General features: G+C 46.4%; 1 protein-coding gene across 1 annotated transcript in view; it reads right to left on the bottom strand.

Annotated features, from left to right (window-relative positions):
* The window catches only part of FGD3 (FYVE, RhoGEF and PH domain containing 3), a 267,848-nt gene extending 251,186 nt beyond the window's left edge, over positions 1-16,662 (bottom strand). Inside the window, exon 1 of the mRNA XM_044300779.1 lies at positions 16,623-16,662. Within this exon, the coding sequence (XP_044156714.1) occupies positions 16,623-16,662 (40 nt within the window). The remainder of the gene's footprint in view (positions 1-16,622) is intronic.
* Positions 16,663-22,938: the final 6,276 nt, after the last annotated feature.

Here is a 22,938-nt window from a genome sequence, read left to right as displayed (position 1 = left end):
CACACTCCTATCACCGTCCTGCCCATGGACATAGCATCACAGAGGATAAGAAAGAGATCCTCTGGATAGGTCATCAGTATCTGATAAGTGGGGGTCTGACACCCAGGACTCTGGCTGATCAACTGCACTTCTGTTTTGCGGCTTACCCATAAGCCAGTGACATCATGTTCATCAGTCACATCGCCTAGGCGCAAGTCAGTCCGATTCAAGTGAACGAGCTGAGCCTCAATATCAAGGACCGCTGCTATCTAATGTACTATCTAATGAGGCAGAGGTGCTGACCGAAACTCTCCCTAGAATTGTAAATGGTGCCACCACAAATTGTCACGGGTAGAGTCACAGGAATCAAGATAGAGCGGAGGTGCACCCCCTGAGCTGCCACCCAGGTCCCCTGTCCCTGCCTACTTGCACCACCTGCCCTAGGTGACGGAGTGCAACTGGGCGACAGTCCCTAACCTTCTAAGTGCAAGCATTGAGAAAAGAGACGCAGGGAAGAGGACAGCCACTGAGAAGTTACAATTAGCGGACCAGAGGTAGAACAAAAAACTGAAGGCGAGGCGGGTCAACTAGCCGAGGTCAGTCCAGGAGGTCACATCAGAACAAGGAAAGAGGCAAAAACAAATCCGTAAACAAGCAGAGGTCAAAATCCGAGAGGTAGCGTCAAGGTACAGGAAGCAGGCAGAAGAGGTGTCAAGAGGCGGATCGAGGTTCAATTCCAGAGGTAGCTTAATAACAATAAAGTACACAGCCTATAGGACGAAAATCACAGGCAACCTGTAGCCAGCAGGCCGCCTGTATTTATAGTGGGGAGTGAGGGTCATGTGACGTGGCCAGCGTCACATGACCGACAGACAAACAAGTCGAGCACCGAGTGATCAGCTCGGCGCTCAAGGCAGACCTAGGAGCAGGGAGCCTACCAGCAGCAAAGCTGCCCTGGGAGCAAGGCCAAACACAGATCCTCGCTCCCGAAGCTAAGCAGCAGGTCTGCGGCTGATGAGAGACCGAGTGCGCCTTTGGCACCCCATTACACAAATGCTTGTTTGTCAGTGATCTCTTTTATGTGGCCCATAAAATCCTCTTTCTCCAGCAGCACATTGCTCTGGGATGTACTGTACTGCCAGGAAACAATGAATCTGTATGGAGATGAATGATCACAGTAGTGATTGTTCAGTCCCATACAAAGGAGGCGATTGCTGCATGTAACACCTCGGCTAAACAATCAATTATCTCTTCTGATAATCGCTCGTGCATCAGCCCGGTAATGGTACAAGCACACAGGACGGTCGTGTAGTGGTTGCAACACAGCCATGCTGTAGTCGACCCCTGAGGAAGCTGGTTGGTCCGGCGATACGCGTGGGGCATATACCATGATCACCACTTTTTGATGCCATATTTAAGTATTTTGCATGACGAGGGTATTGGTTATCCCCGTTCGCCACTTTCCTTTCCCTTCGTACCCTCACCATACCACTTCACCACCAATACACTTCCCCACCACAGCGCCCCCATCCCAATAAAACTCGGACCACTGACTGGAAATGTAATGGCCACAGCAGCCGTTTATTAAATAACAATTACAAAATAACATAGCATAATACTGTAAACCCAATGGGGGGAGGTCCTTGAAGCCCCAAAGCATCGAGCTGTCGAACCAGGGTGAGCCATTCTTGCCTCCAGCCGTAACGCCCAGCTCAAAGGCACCACCGAATGACCCCCCCTCGATTCACCACAACCGCTCGGTCCACCTGGGAGTCCAGCCCCCACCGTGGGGCCCCCCCAATTGTCCTCAGCTTCCACCGTGACCAACTCCAAGGACCCCCCCCCCCCACCGCCACGAGCCGCCGTGACAAAACCACCCCCACTAAAAAAACTCCCAATACCCCATCCCCCAATCCCTGCACCCTAAATCCAGAAAAAAGGGGAGGGTGGGTGGGAGCTTCTCTTCTCCTCAAAATGGCGTCCTAACTACTACTTCCCTGCTTATTTAACCCCTTAACTCCACCCCCCTGCTCAAATTAACCTATCCTGACCTTACTCCCTACCCTAGCCCCCTCCCTCTACTCTAGCCTAACCACCCCCCCACCCGGCTCACTAAACCAAACCCCCGTCATGGGGGCCTCCCCTAAAGGGGGCTCCGCCCCCCCCAGTCCGGCCATGCTTTTCTGTGGCAGCGCATATATGTTATTTTCTAGAACTTGGTAACTGTGGGTATGTGTGTTGGACATATTGTTGGTCCACACACAATGCTGTAATTTGTACACAATTATTTTAATTCTTGGGCTTTGTGTTTCTAAATAAATTATATATTTTTCTAATAAGATGTGCGGCCTTTGTATGCGGTATTTCTTTATCTTGTTATGTGTAGTTACATGGTGATGCCGTGGTCTGCACTCTTGGATCTTTATTTGGTGTGTCCCCGCATTTTATTTCCCTGCATGCTGCAGTCGAGTACCACACACCCGTAATCGAGCGCTCAGTAAACCAATTTGGCTTGCACTGTTTCGTTGATCTGCATGGTTAACATTGCAGACCGATGAAACAGTCTGGTCCCAATTAGTTTTTTTAGATTCTGACGTGACTCATATGGCCCGGTGGTAATTGACCACAGTGCGGCTGCGTTGCAACCGTGACACCACCGTGCCAGGTGGTTGTACTCACAAAGGGCCTTTGACAATTAGCTTCTGTTTGTAAGTCATGCAGATGACTGTAGCCGGTTTTACGGTCCGCAAATTGCAGATCCACAAAACACGGATACCGGCTGTGTGCGTTCCGCATTTTGCAAAATGGAACGCCTTGGCCTCTATAGAACAGTCCTATCCTTGTCTGTAAAATAGACAAGAATAGGACACGTTCTATTTTTTTGCGTGTGCCACGGAAAGGACATGCGTTCGGTTCGCTGTCCGCATCTTTTGTGCTCCTATTGAAGTAAATGGGTCCTCATCCGACCAGCACAATATGTGGATCGGATGTGGAAAAAAAAAATATACATTCGTGTGCATGAGCCCTTATATTTTTGTTGACAGAACCCGCACAGAACAGCAAGTCCCGCCGTCACATTAAAGTGCGCAGGGAGCTCCCGACTCTCCATGACAGACGGGGAGAAAAGGATTGGGCAAAATGAATATTTTCACCCCATACTTTTGTTCTCCCAGGAGATAAGCCCCCACTAGAAGTGTCTGGCAGCGGATTTCTTCGCTCTCCCCCATAGAATATGCATACACGTCTGGCAAAGCCGAACGTGTATGGAGAAGACGGGGGGTTGGCAGGAGAGATAACCGCCGGCCGAACAATCACTATTGAATGTGTAGCTTTAGGGCATAACCATTCAGTTATATCCGCACTGCTATGTCCACACTATACTACCGTCACATGGGGTTGCTAGCAGTTGTCAGACAAGGACTGTTTTCCTACTCTATGCGATCTCGTGACATGTGTCTGCGGCACAGCTGTGCGCTCCATGCTGAATTTCCGGTTCCAAGTATTTCAGAAGAGTCAGGCCTAACTATTCTGCTGAGCCCCATCCCTTTACCCAGTCGTAGCGCCCACCCCACATTGGCACACTCAACCGTCCTGATCTTAGCTGCTGATGTGGATGTTTTACGAGCCTGTAATGAGCGTGCCAGCGCCGAGGCGAGAGGGGCTTTACATCTGTCAACTGTTCGGCCCCCATTAACTGATCTACAGCTGTTGAAAAAAAGCAAATGTTCACTGGGTGCAGTTACCCGGCTGTATCTTATGAGCCAAACGTGACCTAGTTTAGAAGCGGAGACCCATTTTTGGCCCAGAATATTTTAGAAAATCATATTTCAATAGCCAAAGGCTGTATCAATTCTTTATTTTTTACTGACTTCTAGAGATAGTGATATATCAATTCTGTGTCTAAACAGTAGATGTGTTTTCTTTCACACTATCTCTATTATTATATTAGAGGTTTTTGTAAACCACGTTATATTATTTATGTAGATCATACACACAGAGATATCCATTTCTTACTAGTGTACCTGGTAAAGGGAACCTGTCCCCGGGATTTTGGGTTGCTAGATGGCCGCTAGCACATACGCAATACCCAGTCGCCATAGCTCTGTGTGCTTTTAGGGTCCATTCACACGTCCGTTGTTTCTTTTCTGATCTGTTCAGTTTTTTGCGGAACAGATCTGGACCCATTCATTTTCAATGGGTCCTGAAAAAAAAAAATCGGACAGCACAATGTCCGATTTTTTTTTTCAGGACTCATTGAAAATGAATGGGTCCAGATCTGTTCCGCAAAAAACGGAACAGATCAGGAAAGAAACAACGGATGTGTGAATGGACCCTGAAAGCACACAGAGCTATGGCGACTGGGTATTGCGTATGTGTGTAAAAAAAACGATTTGATCCATATGCAAATTAACCTGAGATGAGTCCAGCATGAAGGAGCCCAGCACCGCCCCGCATCTTCAGAATCTCCTCCTTGCTCCTCGACGTCAAAGCTAGAGCGCCTTAATCTCGCGATGCGCGAGCTAGCGCATGCGCTATTCCTTCCCTGAGGCTGAAGCCAGCACAGGGAAGGAACACTATGATGACGCTCGCGCATTGCGAGATTACGGCGCTCTAGCTTTCTGACGTCGAGGAGCAAGGAGGAGATTCTGAGGATGCGGGGCGGTGCTGGGCTCCTTCATGCTGGACTCATCTCAGGTTAATTTGCATATGGATCAAATCGTTTTTTTTTACACAATAAAAGCACACAGAGCTATGGGGACTGGGTATTGCGGATGTGCTAGCTGCCATCTAGCAACCCATGTCCTCATCTCTATACACAAAATCCCGGTGACAGGTTCCCTTTAAGAAATATATTAACTTTCTTTTGGCATCTTAAATCAGATCACTTTGATGTTTGCTATTTTTATTTGCAACATTACTATCTGCTACAAATAAACACTTCCTAGATCATGAGTTAATAGTTCTCCTATATATCTATAACAGAGTATCACTAAAAGTATCACATGATTAACAGGACTTTTCCCAACACACACTATCTCTATCCATTTGCTTTGGTCAGTCTCATATATCTACTATCATTCCCATTTTGGGAGCATCTGCAGTGCGTTCCCTTGTGGATCACTCATCTGCTTTTTAGTTTAAAAAACAAAATAGAAGCTCCCCCAATATCTAAACGTCGCCTAGCAAATCCAATCAGCACTTCAAACTTCGCAATGAAATGGCGTTCAAGACAATAATGCAGATCTGTGCGCAGCAATCAGCAAGGAAAAATTTGCTATTGCCCACAGCAACCAATCACGGCACAGCTTTCATTTCCTGCAGTGCTCTAGAAAAATTAAAGCTGTGCTGTGATTGGTATCCATGGCGTTGGAGACAGTTTTATAAATCTGCCCCATCTGTACTGCTCCAGAGGAATATGGTAAAGCAGGGCTCCACAGGCTTCTATATAGAGCTTGTGTGGCGCAATGATATGTGTGCATTAACGCAACTTGGGTCGCTGCTTTTTTGTTTGGTCAGTCTACCATTAAAGGGGTTATGCCATGACTAATGTAAAAAATTAAAAATCAGACATAATATAGTACACAACAATCTATTTCTAACAAAGCTAGAACCAGCCCTGCACCTCACATGGATCCAGAGATCTCCACATTCATTGCTCTTCTAGATTTATACAGGGGAGGGTCTTTTCTGCTGCAGGTAAGGGGGCGTGTCCATTCTCTCCCTATCACAGCTCAGGGGGCGTGTCCATTCTCTCCCTATCACAACTCAGGAGGCAGTTAAAGGATGAAACTGAGCATGTGCGGCCATCTCAGTGAGCAGGACAAAGAAATAAGAAGAAAAAAAAACAGCAGGTGGCGCTATACAGATACATTTTATTGAATAACTCATTGGCTATACTAAATTTTTAATTATATGCAATTACAAAAGTATTCAGATCCAGGGGCTGGTTTGAAAACTGTAGAATACTTTTTTTTTGTGGGACAATCCCTTTAAGGCTAGAACTACATGGAAAAATGTGTTCCATGACAAGAAAGGCACACATTTCATGTAATGTATCCCAATGGTGTTGCCATGCGGCATGCCACATGCTGATACTGCGATGCAACTATTGCATGCAGGACTTTCGACTCCGCTCAAAAATCATATTCTGAGCGGACACAGAACGGACCCCATTATAGTCTATGGGGTCTTTAGGCTTCGTTACGCTCAGTTAGGTCTCAGTTATCTGCAGAATCCGTCCTTTCTGTTCTCTTGCTCCTCAACGGAGCTGGAGAACGGAAAGGAGAAACGGTGATGGGAAAGGGTTGGAGAACTTCTTTAAACGGGTGTCGCAATGGGACAGTTAGACACCTCATATCCACATTTCCACCCACATTTCTCATGAAAAATAATCTACATTTTTCAAACCAGCCCCTGGATCTGAATACCTTTGTAATGGTATGTAATTAAAAATTTATTATAGCTGCCGAGTTATTCACTGAAATCTATCGGTACAGCGCCACCTGCTGTTTGCTCTTTTTCTATATTCCATCCTTCAACTGCCACCAGCTGCAGCAGAAGGGGCACACCCCCTGAGAAAGGACATGCCCCCTAAGCTGCCAGCTTGAAATAAACCTAGCAGAACAATTGGAGCTATAAGAGGCGAGATCTCTGGATACATGTGAGGTACAGGGCTGGTTCTAGCTTTCTTAAAAAAAGAGGTTTTCATGTACTAGATCAGGAATGCTCAACCTGCGGCCCTCCAGCTGTTGTAAAACTACAACTCCCACCATGCTCTGCTGTAGGCTGTCCAGGCATGCTGGTAGTTGTAGTTTTGCAACAGCTGGAGGGACGCAGGTTGGGTATCCCTGTGCTAGATGATGTATAATTTTCATTTTTTACATTATTCATGGGATACCTCTTTAACTTTGCTGGTACTGTATTACGCCGCTGACTTTTCACACGAAAATTTGCATGGAAAAACCGCGAGTAATACATACGGTGTGCATGTCGCCTAATGGGGGATTTTCCTGATACAGATCAGAGATACAGAAATCTCTAAGCTATAACCTGAAGGGTCACAAGGCTCGGCAGAGCATTAATCAGCGGGGGACCCAACGAGTGGTCACTGACCCCCCCAATACCTACTCTACAGGTCTCTATGGCTCCTTCCCTCTGACTCTACATGGAGGAGGACACTCGCTCTGCTACTCCGCAGTCTGGGAGGCGATTTGTTATTGGATGAAATATAATTACTGTCTATGTTTCCGACTATTTACTCTGCGAGCTGCAATTAATATTTCTAATCTGTACTTTCTGCATTTCCTCACACACGTTTGCAGATATTAATTACCGCCCGACATGTTTTGCCTGTAATTAGCCGTCTGGCAGCTACGCGTACAGTCTGCGCTCATTACATTTCTAAAAATGAATAGCTGCTTGTGCATAGAATAGAATGACGCCCTCTGGTACTATAATAGGTTAACGTTACAGAATGGCCCCCACCGCCGGAGGACGTCCCAGGCAGAGACACACACGTGTCTATAATACCGTAGACCGCGTCTCCTGTCCGCATCGCTAGGTTATGACCATTCATGCGCCAGATTTATGACTGTTGGGACATTTTCCCTACTTTTGAGTAGTGCGTGAAGGGATTGGCAGGGACAGTGAACGTCTCACATTTATTGTCACACATAGGGCAGGTGTATATGTGCGTCACCCACCTCATGGCCACCATCGACGTGAAATCTGTAATTAAGTTTGTGTCATTCTGCATCAGTGGATGAGGAAACAGCATGTTTTTTAGGCAGGGTTCACATAGCACGATATTATCTGAACCTGAAAAGTATAAGACTTCATGCACACAGGCGAGCCTTTACAGCAGCACATAAGCACGGTGCCTCCGTACAACGGTATTAAAGGGGTTTTATAGGATTTTAAATAGGTCATAAATAGCTGATCGGTGCGGGTCCGCCACCCGTCAGCTGTTTGAAAAGCGCTGCAGCCTCATCACAGTGCCGCACGTTGTATAGTGGCTGTGCTTGGTATTGCAGCCCAGACCCATTCGCTTGAATAGGACTGAGCTGCGTCTAGGCCATGCAGGGTCGCCACTTGCTTCACCCCAAAAAGGCATTCTAGGCCACGCCCCAACCCCCCCTCAGACAAAAACCTTTCCTAGTAGTCAATGCAAGAAAAATAAAAAATAAGCCCTCTTTTACGCAACATTTATTTTTAATTTTTTTACCGTTTATGGGCCGTTTTTTGCGTTCCATATACGGAACCATTCATTTCAATGGTTCCACAAAAAAACGTAATGTACTCTGTATGCATTCCTTTCCGTATTTCCGTTCCATTGAAAGATAGAACATGTCCTATTATTGACCACAAATCACGTTATGTGGCTCCATTCAAGTCAATTGGTCCGCAAAAAAAAAAAAAAAACACAGAACACATACGGAAATGCATCAGTATGTCTTCCGTATCTGTTCCGTTTTTTGCGGAACCATCTATTGAAAATGATATGGCCAGCCAAATTTTTTCTATGTAATTACTGTATATGCCATATGGAAAAACAGAACGGAAAAGCGGAACAGAAACAAAAATGGAACAACGGATATCCGTGAAAAGCGGACCGCAAAACACTGAAATAGCCATACGGTCGTGTGAAAGAGGCCTAAGACAGGATGACCATAAGATGGACTGCGTGCGGACCCGAGTGCCTCTCTCACCCTCAGTCAGACACAGAGTGACATTTCCGCCGGCTCTAGTGACTGAGTGGAGGTGACGGATAGCCTCAGGCTACTTTCACACTAGCGCTTTTACTGGATCCGGCAGGGTTCAGCAAAAACGCTTTCATTATGAAAGGATCCGGTTGTATTATCTTTAACATTGCCAAGATGGATCCGTAATGAACTCCATTGAAAGTCAATGGAGGATGGATCCGTTTTCTATTGTGTCAGAGAAAATAAATCCGTCCGCATTGACTTGCATTGGGGGTCATGCCGGATCCGTCTTGCTCCGCATCCCAGGATGGAAAGCAAACCGCAGCATGTTGCGGTTTGCACTCCGGTTGGAGAACGCAACTAAACGGAATGGAATGCATTTTGGAGCATTCCGTTCTGTTCAGTTCAGTTTTGTCCCCATTGACAATGAATTGGGACAAAACTGAAGCGCTTTTTTCCCGGTATTGAGCCCCTATGACGGAACTCAACACAGGAAACTTTAAACGCTAGTGTGAAAAGTAGCCTCAGTCAGTTTGTGGCTGCTGAAAAGGAGGGCACACCAGTGTCTATCCAGGTCTAGCTCTGAACGGAGGACAGGCTGTCAGGAAACCAGACTGTCTGGCCTAAAGCCGGACATCTGGCCACTATAAGGCCATGTGACAGATTGATGTCACTGGCCTAGGAAGAGGCCACAGTTCATCAGCAGGTGTGCCAGGAGTCAGGCCCCCACTAAAGAGATATTGATGGCCTTGGGGATATCAAAATCCTTCACAACCCCTTTAAAGAGATGTTCGTCCTTAGATCTTTTAGGGCAATAACTATATAATGCAGTGTCCACCTCATCCATCCACATGTCTCCATAGAAATCAAAAAGTATTAAAAAAACGTACAGCACAGTCCCTAGGATATGCCATTCCTTTAAAAAATAGTAGCAGCACTGACTGCTCAGCACAAGCGAATGGAGCCGAGCGGCGGTCATCCAGCTGAGCAGTGAAGTGGCTGCAGTGGCGAATCCGCACTGCAGCCCCTTTATTTTCACAGAGAACATTGCCGATGTCCGTCCCTCACCACCAGTGGGAATGACCCTTTCATGTCACTGATGTCTCAGGCAAGAGGACAATGCAAATTTGCATGCAAAATTTTAGTTGCGTTTCTAAACTGGATTTCTGTAATTGTCACATGATGTCACATGATGCTCATAGGCTACAACTGCGTGTTGTTGTTGCAGTGCAGATTTCAAGGGGTTTTCCTGGTGTTTTAGCCACATCCTGATCGTGTGCGTTTAGCCTTAAAAGGGGTTGTCCAGGACTAGAAAAAGATGGCTGCTTTCTTCCAAAAACAGCTCCACCTGTTATGTGTGGTATTAGGCTAGGTCTACACGACGACATTTGACGCGCGACTTTAAGTCGCACGACAGATAGGGCACAACTACACTGCAACATTTGTCTCACGACATTTTTTATAATGGCAGTCTATGGTGTCGCACTGAACCATGCGACATGCTGCGACTGCGACGTGACAGTCGCAGAAAAATCCATCTCGAATGGATTTTCTGCGACTGTCGCGTCGCAGTCGCAGCATGTCACATGTTGCAGTGCGACACCATAGACTGCCATTATTAAAATTGTCGCGCGACATTAGTGCAACAAAATGTTGCGCGACAAATGTCGTCGTGTAGACCTAGCCTTACAGCTCAGCGATTTCACAAGCGGTTTTCTGATTCCCAGAGGCTTCTGAATCACAATGGGACAGATTTACTAATCCTATTGGTGACTAAAGCCCCATTCACACATCAGTGTTCCACATACGTGTGCTGTACATGTTCTCCACGGACAGTACACGTCCCTATTTATTTTAATGTGTGTATTCACACATCTGTTTTTTACCACGGTCCGTGGGTCCGTGTTTTTAGCATGGATGCATGCTCATGAGGGGTTAAAAAATAAAATAAATTAACTCACCCCATCCACTTGTTTGCGCAGCCGGCATCATCTTCTTTCAGGACCTGCCAAAGGACCTTTGATGACGTAATCTTCTATCTTCATTCAGCAGGACCTGCGCTGACATCACCACGTGGTGAGCTCAATTACATCAAAGGTCCTTTTGCAGGTCCTGAAAGATGAAGAAAGAAGACGATGCCGGCTGCGCGAACAACAGGATGAGGGGAGTTAATTTATTTCTATTTTTTAACCCCTTAATCGACATTTTACTAAGCATTCTGTATTAAGAATGCTATTATTTTCCTTTTTAACCATGTTATAAGGGAAAATAATACAGTAAATTGACTTTTTTTCAATTTACTAACATCTTCTCCTAGCAACCATGTGTGAAAAATCACACCGCATACGCACTTGCTTGCGATTTTCACGCATCCCTATTAATTTCTATGGGGCCTGCGTTGCGTGAAAAACGCAGAATATAGAACATGCTGCGATTTTCACGCAACGCACAAGTGATGCGTGAAAATCACCGCTCATGTGCACAGCCCCATTGAAGTGAATGGGTCCAGATTCAGTGCGGGTGCAATGCGTGAGGTGAATTCTTGCCCGTGTGAAAGGGGCCTTATTGAAAGGCTGAGTAACCAGAGCAAGATCAGGAACCAAGTACAAGTAAGATCATCGCTCCGATACAGTTGAGCTGGAACCTCCATACTGTTCACCCCCTCACTGAGCCCGTTATTGGGATTTACAGCTTCACCATCTGTACTTATGACACAGGGCTGCTATACTTATGGCAAGGCAAGTAAAGTTCCTGTTTGGTTCCACTCCTGCCTCTCTCATCATTCAACTCTATCTCCTAATTGCACCTTACGGTGCTGGCGTCACGAACAACACAGGGGCCCAGCCGCCAAAGCACCCCAAGCATACCCGCTACCATCAAGGGCACCTCAACTTCCATCTGGCTGGTCTTCCCTGCAACCGAGAGTGCCCCGGAGGATTTAGTGCCGTGTTCCCCTCCACTGCAAGACCGGCTCAGGGAGCTGCGACAAAGGGGAGTACAACTACTACACCCGTTCGGCACACCATTACACTCACATATTGCCCTTGCGGTCTGGCACGTTGCACTTAAAGGGGTTGCCCCGTTATGACAACTTATCCCATATCCAAAGGATAGGGGAAAAGTATTTGATTGACAGGGGTCTGACTGCTGGGGCCCCTGCCAATCATGATAACAGGGGCCCATGCTCCTGGTGGTCATGCATGCACGCTACCGCTCCATTCAGCTGCTGGAGAAAGCAGAGAGCTTCTACTCCACCATCTCCAGCCATCTAAGAGGTGAATGGAGCAGCGAACACACGTGCGCGTCTGCAATTCCATTCAAACAGGGAGTGTGGACCTCTGTTCTTGTAATCGGTGAGGGCCCAGCAGTTGGACTCTTGCCAGTCAGACGACCATCCCCTATTCTGGGGATAGGGAATAAGTTCTCCTAATGGGACGACCCCCTTAAGGTAACTGCACACGTTGCGGATTGTGTGTATTTTTTCCTCACACAAATTTTCGTGCACAAAAAAAAAAAGAAAAAAAAAAAAAAAGCACGGTAATACAGCACAGTGAATGAGATCGGCCAAACCCTGCGGAAATTGTCCTGTTGTGCAGATTTTTGAAATATGCATGTTGTCAATTGTTTCTGCAGATTTTTAGCGCAAATTTCACCCTTTTCAATGCAAGGGTGAGACCAGGGCCACAACAAAATCCTCAGGTAATGCATGCGTTTTTTAGCGTGAATTTAGGTTTCGGCTACATGTCGTCAGTAAGTCACATAACAAAATGGGTACAGCTACACCGCAACATGCTGAGACTGCGACGCGACAGTCGCACAAAAATACAACTACAAATACAACTGTAAGGTGCTGTGCGGCAGTGCGACACCATTGACTATCATTGCAAAAAATGTTGCGTGACAAAAAGGGTACAACTACACTGCAATTTTTTGTGTCTCAGCAATGTCACGCAACACTTTTTGTAATGATAGTAAACGACATACTGTGACACGATAGTCGCACAAAAATCCAACTTGGATTGATTTTTGCGTCTCTTGTGTTGCAATCGCACCATCGCATATCGCTGTGCAACACCATTGACCATTATTACAAAAAACGTTGCATGGCTTTTATGCAACACATGTCCCCGTGTAGCCCTAGCCTTAGGCCTCTTGCACACGAACGTTTTTTTCTTTCCGTTTCCGTTCTTTGCGTTCCGTATACGGAACCATTCATTTCAATGGATCCTCAAAAAAACAGAAGGCACTCCGTATGCTTTCCGTTTCCATATTTCCGTTCAAAGATAAAACATGTCCTATTATCGTCCGCATAACGGATAAGGGTAGTGCTGTTCTATCAGCAGCCAGCTGTTCCATTTCGCAGAAAAACGGAATTCACACAGACGTCATCTGTATTTTTTGCGGATCCGTTTTTTGCGGACTGCAAAATACTGAAAAAGCCATACGGTCGTGTGCAAGAGGCCTTAGGCTTGGTTTAGACCTGAGCGTTTTGCAGCGCGTTCCTAACAGGCAAGAGCCAATGCTTCCCTATGGGAATGGTTCTCACCTGAGCGTTTTACAGCGCGAACGATCGCACTGTAAAACGCCCGATGCCCCAAGAAGTACAGGAGCTTCTTTGGGGCGTCTTGTCGCGCGTTCCCGTACATAGACTTCCAGGAACGCGCGACAATGGGCGTTCGCATACTACCGGAGCCGCATATGTGAGACGCCGGAGAATCGCGCATACACATCGCTCAGGTCTGAACCGGCTGTTAGTGCAGCAATCAGTGTTGAAATCTGTTTGTAAACCTGCACCCATACGCAGGCAGCCTTAGGCCTCTTGCACACGACCGTATGTCTTTTGCGGTCCGTTTTTCCTGGATTCGCTTTTCCGGTTTTTGTTTCAGCAGTGTTTCCGTTTCGTTTTGGCGTTCTGTTTTTCCGTTTGTGATCCGTTTTTTGCGGATCGCTAACGGAAACTGAAGCATACAATAATGTTTAAACAGTAAGTACATAAAAAAATTGGGCTGGGCATAACATTTTCAATATAAGGTTCTCAAAAACCGAACGGATATGGAAGACATACGTATGCATTCTGCTTTTTGTGGATCCATTGACTTAAATAGAGCCACGGAACGTGATTTGCGGCCAATAATAGGACGTGTTCTATCGTTGAACGGAACAGAAATACGGAAACAGAATGCATACGGAGTACATTCAGTTTTTTTTGCGGAACAATTGAAATGAATGGTTCCACATACGAACCGCACACGGAACCCGCAAAAACGGAACGGAAACGAAAAAAAAAACCAATTTGTGTGCAAGAGGCCTAAGGCTACTTTCACACTAGCGTTCGATCAGATCCGTCCAGACTTTTACATTGAAAGTCAATGGGGGACGGATCCGTTTGAAAATTGCGCCATATTGTGGCATCTTCAAACGGATCCGTCCCCATTGACTTACATTGTAAGTCTGGACGGATCCGCACGCCTCCGCACGGCCAGGCGGACACCCGAACGCTGCAAGCAGCGTTCAGGTGTCCGCCTGCTGAGCGGAGCGGAGGCTGAACGCCGCCAAACTGATGCAGTCTGAGCGGATCCGCATCCATTCAGACTGCATCAGGGCTGGACGGAAGCGTTCGGGTCCGCTCGTGAGCCCCTTCAAACGGAGCTCACGAGCAGACAGCCGAACGCTAGTGTGAAACTAGCCTTAGGCTACATTCACACAACCGTATTTTTGGTCTGCATCCGATCCTCATTTTTGGATTGCACGTGGACCCATTAATTTCTATGAAACCACAAAAAAATGAGTATAGCACACGGATGACATTCGTATCTGTGTGGCCCAGCCGCAAATTATAAAATGTGTCCTATTCTTGTCCGTTTTGCGGACAAGAATAGGCATTTTTTTTCAATGGAACCCGCAAAAAGTGCAGGATGCACACAGACCATATCCGTATTTTGCGGACCTCAAAACATATAGAGTCGTGTGAATGTAGCCTGAAGGTTCATGCACACGACCGTTGGATGTTTTGCGGTCCGCAAATTGTGGATCCGCAAAACCTGGATACCGGCTCTGTGCATCCTGCCTTTTGCTGAACTGAAGGGCCGGCCCCTAAAAGAACAGTCCCATTCTTGTCCGTAATACGGACAATAATAGGACACATTCTATATTTTTGCGGAACGGACATATGGAAATGGAATGCAGACAGCGTTATTTCCGTTTTTTGCGGCTCTATTGAAGTGAATGGTTCTGCATATGGGCCGCAAAAAAAATGCGTTTGTGTGCATGAACCCTGTATTCTCTTTCCGTGTCCATTCAGTTTTTTTTTTGCGGACTGTATGCGGAACCGTTCATTTCAATGGGTCCGCAAAAAAAAAAAAAGCAAGTTACTTTGTGTGCATTTCATTTGCGTATGTCCGTTCTATTATTGTCTGCAGACAAGGATAGGACTGTTCCATTAGCGGACAACTGTTCCAAAATACGAAATGCACACGGACATCATCCGTACTTTTTGCGGATCCGTGTTTTGCGGACCTCAAAATACATACGTTAATATGCATGAGCCCTTAATCTGACAACCTTGGGATTTATTCACACGTCAGGATCACGATTTGTGTCAACAGCATCATGTGAATAAACCCCATCATTTGCCTTCTATGCGCGATACTTGAGGATCCATCCATTTACAGTGGGAATAATCCATTTAACATCGGACACACATGAAATATTTTGCATTGGCGCGATGTCATTAGTCTATGCGTCTATACCGCAGTCATTTATCACCATATTGTGCATGTGGATTTATAGATATCTGCTATATACCGTACATCTGAACGGGTCTAGCACACTGGCGTTTTGGTTTTCCGTTTGTGAGATCCGTTTAGGGCTCTCACAAGCGGTCCAAAACGGATCCGTTTTGCCCTAATGCATTCTGAATGGAAAAGGATCCGCTCTGAATGCATCAGTTTGCCTCCGATCCGTCTCCATTCCGCTCTGAAGGTGGACACCAAAATGCTGCATGCAGCGTTTTTCTGTCCGCCATGTGGTGCAGAGCAAGACGGATCCGTCCTGACACACAATGTAAGTCAATGGGGATGGATCCGTTTCCTCTGAAACAATAGAAAACGGATCCGTACTGACGCACAATGCAAGTCAATGGGGACGGATCGGTCTTGGCTATTTAAAGATAATACAAACGGATCCGTTCTGACACACAATGTAAGTCAATGGGGGACGGATACGTTATCTCTGAAACAATAGAAAACGGATCCGTCCTGACACACAATGTAAGTCAATGGGGATGGATCCGTTTCCTCTGAAACAATAGAAAACGGATCCGTCCTGACGCACAATGCAAGTCAATGGGGACGGATCGGTCTTGGCTATTTAAAGATAATACAAACGGATCCGTTCTGAACGGATGCAGATGTTTATCTGAAAGGATCCGCGCGAAATGTGAAAGTATTCTAACATACCATCCCCTTACCATCTTCCTGTCTGAGCACCAATGGGTTAACGCCAATTAATATCGAACAGTAATTCATTTGTTTTCCAACATGTCTTAGGTTCTTATAGGACACATAAGATCTCCGCTTCTTCCTCTGCAGGCTGTACGTCAGGACAATATACTCTTTATGTTACTGTCAGCTAGATCAGTCAGATGTCCCGGAGATTGCGATCGCCATGAAAGTAGTCTACGCAAAGCGAGACACGGAAATATCCCAAATCCTAAGACTTTTTCCCCCCCATGAGCAATTCAGGTTGTTCTGATCCAAGGCAAGGGTTTCCCTGGTGCGGGATCAGCCAACGAGCCAAACATTGGTGGGACAGCTGCGGTGAAGCTATCACCCACCCGCCACATAACAGGTTAAAAATCACAGAGCACAAATCCGGTTTCCTAAAAGCGGCTTAGAGGCATATTGGATTTAAAGGGAAGAAAGAAAAGTTTTGCAAACTTACCCTCTGCCCCCGGCTGCAGGTTGGGTCTGTTCCCAGTCATCATGCTCCTGCCCCCGCTCTCCTCTGCAGGGATTGAATGTTGGCGCTGGTCGACTGATTCTCTGCTGGTTCCACTTTATTTTTTTATTTTTTGTTGCTTTATGGAAAGATTTACCCAGTGCATGAGACAGAGGACTCCTCTGGGTGCAGCCACATAGTCCTGGCTGAAGCTGTGAAGAGCAGAGTCCTGTCCTGCATCTCAGTGTCAGAGGCGAACCCCAGCCCACAGTCCCAGGGACCAATCACCAGTGCAGGGGAGGACTGGGGGAGCTCTCCGAGCTGTCATCCTGCAACAGAAAAGAAAATGTTTGAGGACACTTCCTTCCAACCATAGAGGGAACATACAGAAGCCTCATGGATGCTGCCTATATTATATAAGGCTTTACCGGTTATAGGGTCCTTAGGACGGGCTGATTGCAATGTGGCTTCGTACTGCAGAAAAAAAAAAAGCACACCGCGATTTGATGCCGTATAGCAAATTTCCATGGTTTTCTGGTAGTTAAGGGTGGAGCCTTCTTTTCAATTTTAACCAGTTCAGGACCAGGGTCATTTCAGTCTTCACGAACCAGACCTAGTTTGGCAATTTTTTTGCACTAATTAGGGGTCGTTTATTAAGACAGGTCTTAGGGCTCATTCAGACGGCAAAAATGCGGATCCGTTTTTTTGTGTGGATTAGATGCTGACCCTTTCACTTCTATTCCACGGTTCCGCAAAACAAATGAAACATGTCCTATACTTGTCCGTGAAAATCAGGACATGGCCCCATTGAAGTCTATAGGTCCGCAAAAATACTGAAGGCTATCCGTTTTTTTTTGCGGATCCGCAAAAAAAAGCATAGCATTCAGTATTTTTGCAGACAGCATACGGCCGTCTGAATGAGCCCTTAGGGTACTTTCACACTTGCGGCAGAGGATTCCGGCAGGCAGTTCCATCGCCTGCAATCCGGACGCAAACTGATGGCATTTGTCAGGCGGATCCGTCTGACAAATGCATTGAGATACCGAATTCGTCTCTCCAGTGACACCTGGAAAAACGGATCCGGTAAAAAAAATTTTTTTTTGCATTTTTAAAGGTCTGCACATGCGCAGACTGGAAGGCCGGATCCGTTTTGCCGGAACACTTAATGCCGGATCCGGCACTAATACACTTCAGTGTAAATTAATGCCGGATCCTGCATTCCAGCAAGTGATCAGTATTTTTGGTTGGAGAGAAAACTGCAGCATGCTGCGGCATTTTCTCCGTCCAAAAAACGTAAGAGGGACTGAACTGATGCATCCTGAACAGTGATGGCCACTTCGCATTGTTCACCCAAGAACACATTCTGGCTGCCATCTTTTCTCACAAGTCCGGCGAGGCACAGGTAAGTCCTTACCTGTGCCTGTGCCGCGAGCCGGTCTGAAACAAATGCGGTCAGCGGGAGCAGGCAGTTCCGAGAACAGCCTGATGAAGGCCCCCGGCGGCTGTTCTCGGAACTGCCTGCTCCTGCTGACCGCATTTAATTTCAGACCGGCTCGCTCACAGGCCCAGGTAAGGACTTACCTGTGCCTCGCCGGACTTGTAAGAAAAGATGGCAGCCAGAATGTGTTTGTGGGAGAACAATGCGAACTGGCCATCACTGATCCTGAACGGATTGCTCTCCATTCAGAATGCATTAGGATAAAACTGATCTGTTTTCTTCCGGTATTGAGCTCCTGTGACAGAACTCAATACCGGAAAACAAAAACGCTAGTGTGAAAGTACCCTGAGGCCTCATGCACACGACCGTTTTTCGGGTCCGCATCTGAGCCACAGTTTTTATGGCTCGGGTGCGGACCCATTCACTTCAATGGGGCCGCAAAATATGCGGACAGCACTCCGTTCCGTGGTCCGCAAAAATAATATCGCATGTCCTATTCTTGTCTGTTTTGCGGACAAGAATAGGCATTTCTACAATGGGCCGCCCATTCCGTTCCGCAAATTGCGGAAGGCACACGGGCGGCTTCCGTTTTTTGCGGTCCTGCCGTAAGAGTCAGCTAATTCATGACGAGGCATGCAAATTAGGCTAGCGGTATAGCCTTCCGGCAGACTGTTCCAACATAGAATGCCAAGAATCGGCCGGACAAAAAACATTGCACGCAACGGTATGTACCCGACCGATTCTCGGCATATTTGCTTATAGACGGACCGTGATACAGACCAAACACTCCCATTATAGTCTATGTGTCCGTGAAAAACATGGACACTACACGGATGGTACCCATGTTGCGTTTTCGTGTTTGGTCTATTTTCACTGACCGCTCACAGAAGACGCTCTGGAAATTAGCTTTCACTTGAGCAGCGGCCGTGGATACACAGAGGGCAAAAAATGGAGACGCGGACCTAACACAGACATCTTCATTGGTGAAACACCGGCTGATTTTTTTTCACGGATGTCAAACAGACACGGAAATGTGAATGAGGCCTATTATTACATGTACAATTTTTTTTTTTACGTGCAGAAATTGACCCATGGTGTGGATTTTAAAGTCCGTAAAGTACGGATTTCACCCTTTGAAATGCAAAGCATGAGATCGGAGCAAGTCCGTAACAAAATCCTCAAGTAACACATGTGCATTTGGTGCGGAAATGCTGAGAAATCCGCACAAGAATCCACGTGGAATTTCAGTGTTAAAGCCAGCACCCGTATGGTATGTTCAGCTGACTGTGGCGCCAGTATAGCCTGATTTCACAGTTCTCGCTCCTTAATGAGCTTATATGCTCCAGTTAAAATCAATGAACGGAATAAATGTTCGTGGATTTTATTGGCCACCATGTTATGCATCAATTTGATTGTACGGTAGCGTCCCTAATTGTGGGAAATAAACGTTTTTATTGAGAACTGAACCTTGCTGTGCTGTACACGTGTTCTTTGATTCTACAAAATTGGGAAAAAGGGAAGAGTATATATAATTAGTGGATGTATGGATTAGTGGAGGTATGCAAAAAATATGGTAACGGTATGTATGTTCACTCCATTTTTGATTTAGGAAGTCATATTGTCTCATGTTTCAAAAATGTTTTAGTGAATGTATTTTTGGAATATGTTTAATCCTACAATATAGTTAGATATATGTTTGGTTCCAAGCCACACACAGCAAACCTGACCACTGAAAAGATTGGGACATTGTAAGAAAGCTTATTTGTAGTGCAACATTGCGACATTTGTAAAATGTAAAAGATCTGGGTCCCCCGACACTCTCTGTATACGGGCCTCTGACAATGACATTTCGACAAGGACCTGTGACCACTGCAGCCAACCACATTCAATGGTCGCACGTGTCCATGTCCAAACCTCATAATTGCTGGTCAGGATACAGAGACCAGTGAAGTCTAGAAAGTGGTGGCACAGGAGAGACTGAGGATCAGTAAGGTGGGTATTGCTTATTTACACCATTGTAATCTTTCAGTCCAAAATTTCAAGGTGATGGACAATCCCTGTTATGGCGGAGGCTTGTGCCAGCCACCGCCTCACTCTTATAGGCGAGCAAGGCTGCTGCAGTAGTCTCCAGTGATTCGTGCCCGCTGGCGTCCTGCCTCTTCATCCCGGCGAGCCCCTTGATCCCTCCTCGCAGGCTGAGTCCTGCTGCACCCCTGGCTCTGCCAGTTGGGCATGAACTTCTTCCATTCAGCTCTTAAAAGGACAGTGTGTGACCTAATCTTCCCTAGCTAATGGCTGGTCACCTTAGGGTATTTAGGGCACCTCCCCCTGTGGGAGGGTGCCTGAGCAATTGATTGTAATCATCTAGTTTCCTGCAAAGGAGCGCTACTTGTGTTGCTTCTATCTCCAGTATACCAGCTTCTGCCAGACTCTGATTTGAACCTTCATTGCCTGACCTGACCTCTGCCTGATCTCCGTACTGGCTCTGAGCTGCCTGCCCGACCCCCAGATTGACTTTAAACTGCACAGAATCTCCCTGCCCCTTACCTCGGCCTGATCTCCGTACTGGCCCTGACCTGAGGTGCCTGCCTGACCCTCAGATTGACTTTGAACTGCACAGAATCTGCCTGCCCTGACCTCAGCCTGATCTCCGTACTGGCCCTGAGCTGCCTGCTCGAACCTCAGACTGACACTGGATTGCACAAAGTCCGTCTGCCCTTACCTCGGCCTGATCTCTGCACTGGCCCTGACCTGAGGTGCCTGCCTGACCCTCAGACTGACTTTGAACTGCACAGAATCTGCCTGCCCTTACCTCGGCCTTATCTCTGTCTGTACTGGCCCTGAGCTGCCTGCTCGAACCTCAGACTGACACTGGATTGCACAAAGTCCGTTTGCCCTTACCTCGGCTTGCCCCTGACTACAGTTTCACCAGTAGACACAGCTGATCTACAACCACTTTGTTACAACCCCTTTAATAAGTGAACAAAAGATGTTTCACCCTGTAAAAATGCCAAATATAAAAGGTCAGCGCTTCACAACGATTTGTGTGTGTGTACCCAGAAAAACACAATCCGATCGATAGTGCATGCAATGTTTTCTGATGGGAATATCTCCCTTATTTACTGATATCGCAGACAGAATGTTGAATGGAATTTTTTACTGTGTCTTACAACAATATTACATCTCCCAACATCCCGTGTGATATGGAGGCCAGGCACAAATTACACCAGATGGCTATACATCGTGAGATTTATTCATGGATCGTAGACAAATGCATCCTGATGACTAAATCACTATCCATCATCTGACGTATTCCAAAATGGTTAAATTCCAGATTTGCAGAAATCTCCGTAATTATAATCCATAATAAGAGTGATAGACCGCAGTCTGTGGCTGCAGGACTGGCCCTACAACATTGTCACTTACTGTGTCACATCCAGTCTATATACTTACAGGATAATTGATGGCTGTAATCGCCCCACACTTCTTGTGAACATCCAGTGACATCTAACAAGAACTCATGGTAATTAGGTTACGTTAAATCACCCAGTAATGTGGCAGCTCAACTGTGATAATTGGACAGCATCAGATGGAAGAAAATCAGCTCCAATCAGGGAGACTCCTGGTGGCCACTGTCTTGGCAAAACAGAGACAGATTCAGGTATTCGGAACTATTAAAAAACTAAGACCCTCGGATGTTTCATCCCTACCTATTATTAAGTCCAATTCAAAAACAGTGTACAGCAGGCTCCTATACTGCCCCTAGTGGAAGCTGCAAGTGCTGCCTGAATTATGACTTGTCCATGCAGGTTTGCAGTGGGCTAAAGAATATTCCAGGAAGCTTCCACAGATTACCGCTATTGATACGCCACTGATAACCGATATCCAATACTCATCTTAGTATTACAATTTGACTTGCATCGAGTCAACGTAATGACTGAATTTCCATAAAACAGCTATTATGCTGAAAGATAGGCATTTAGTGGTGAGGTGAATACTACCCACCTTGCCTTGAAGCCCTCAAGATCTTATCCTGGCTCTATTTAGAAGCCATTCATGATTTTTGGAAAGCTGGGTGCCCCGTTCTTTACAAACGTAGCCCATCTCCATATTCAGATTATAAAGAGGTAACCACAATTTTTGGGGGCCAAAAAAAAATGACTAAAAAACACCCGATTTGGTCAGTGGCTTGCCAATGTAGTGCGTTTTACCACCTGGCGATTTTTTTATGACTATTTTGTATGTCTTGCAATTTTTTTTTAAAGGAAAGTATTACCACCCAGTGTCTGTAGAGCAGTGTGGGGAAAATACAGCTACAAAAAAAAAAACTATGAATGTCTATGGAGCAAAACCAAACCTAGAGCATGCAGTGATTTAGAAAAATGGGCTAGTGACTAGGGATGAGCGAACTCGAACTGTATAGTTCGGGTTCGTACCGAATTTTGGGGTGTCCGTGACACGGACCCGAACCCGGACATTTTCGTAAAAGTCCGGGTTCGGGTTCGGTGTTCGTCGCTTTCTTCGCGCTTTTGTGACGCTTTCTTGGCGCTTTTTGAAAGGCTGCAAAGCAGCCAATCAACAAGCGTCATACTACTTGCCCCAAGAGGCCATCACAGCCATGCCTACTATTGGCATGGCTGTGATTGGCCAGAGCACCATGTGACCCAGCCTCTATTTAAGCTGGAGTCACATAGCGCCGCCCGTCACTCTGCTCTGATTAGCGTAGGGAGAGGTTGCGGCTGCGACAGTAGGGCGAGATTAGGCAGATTAACTCCTCCAAAGGACTTGATTAACTGATCGATCTGCAGCTGTGGATCATTGAGCTGCTGATCCTCAATTGCTCACTGTTTTTAGGCTGCACAGACCGTTTGTCAGTCACAT

This window comes from Bufo gargarizans, chromosome 7, assembly GCF_014858855.1.
Source record: "Bufo gargarizans isolate SCDJY-AF-19 chromosome 7, ASM1485885v1, whole genome shotgun sequence".
In the NCBI taxonomy this organism is placed as follows: Eukaryota; Metazoa; Chordata; class Amphibia; order Anura; family Bufonidae; genus Bufo; species Bufo gargarizans.
Note: the sequence above shows the minus strand (reverse complement) of the source record. Positions and strands in the feature narration are given on the sequence as shown.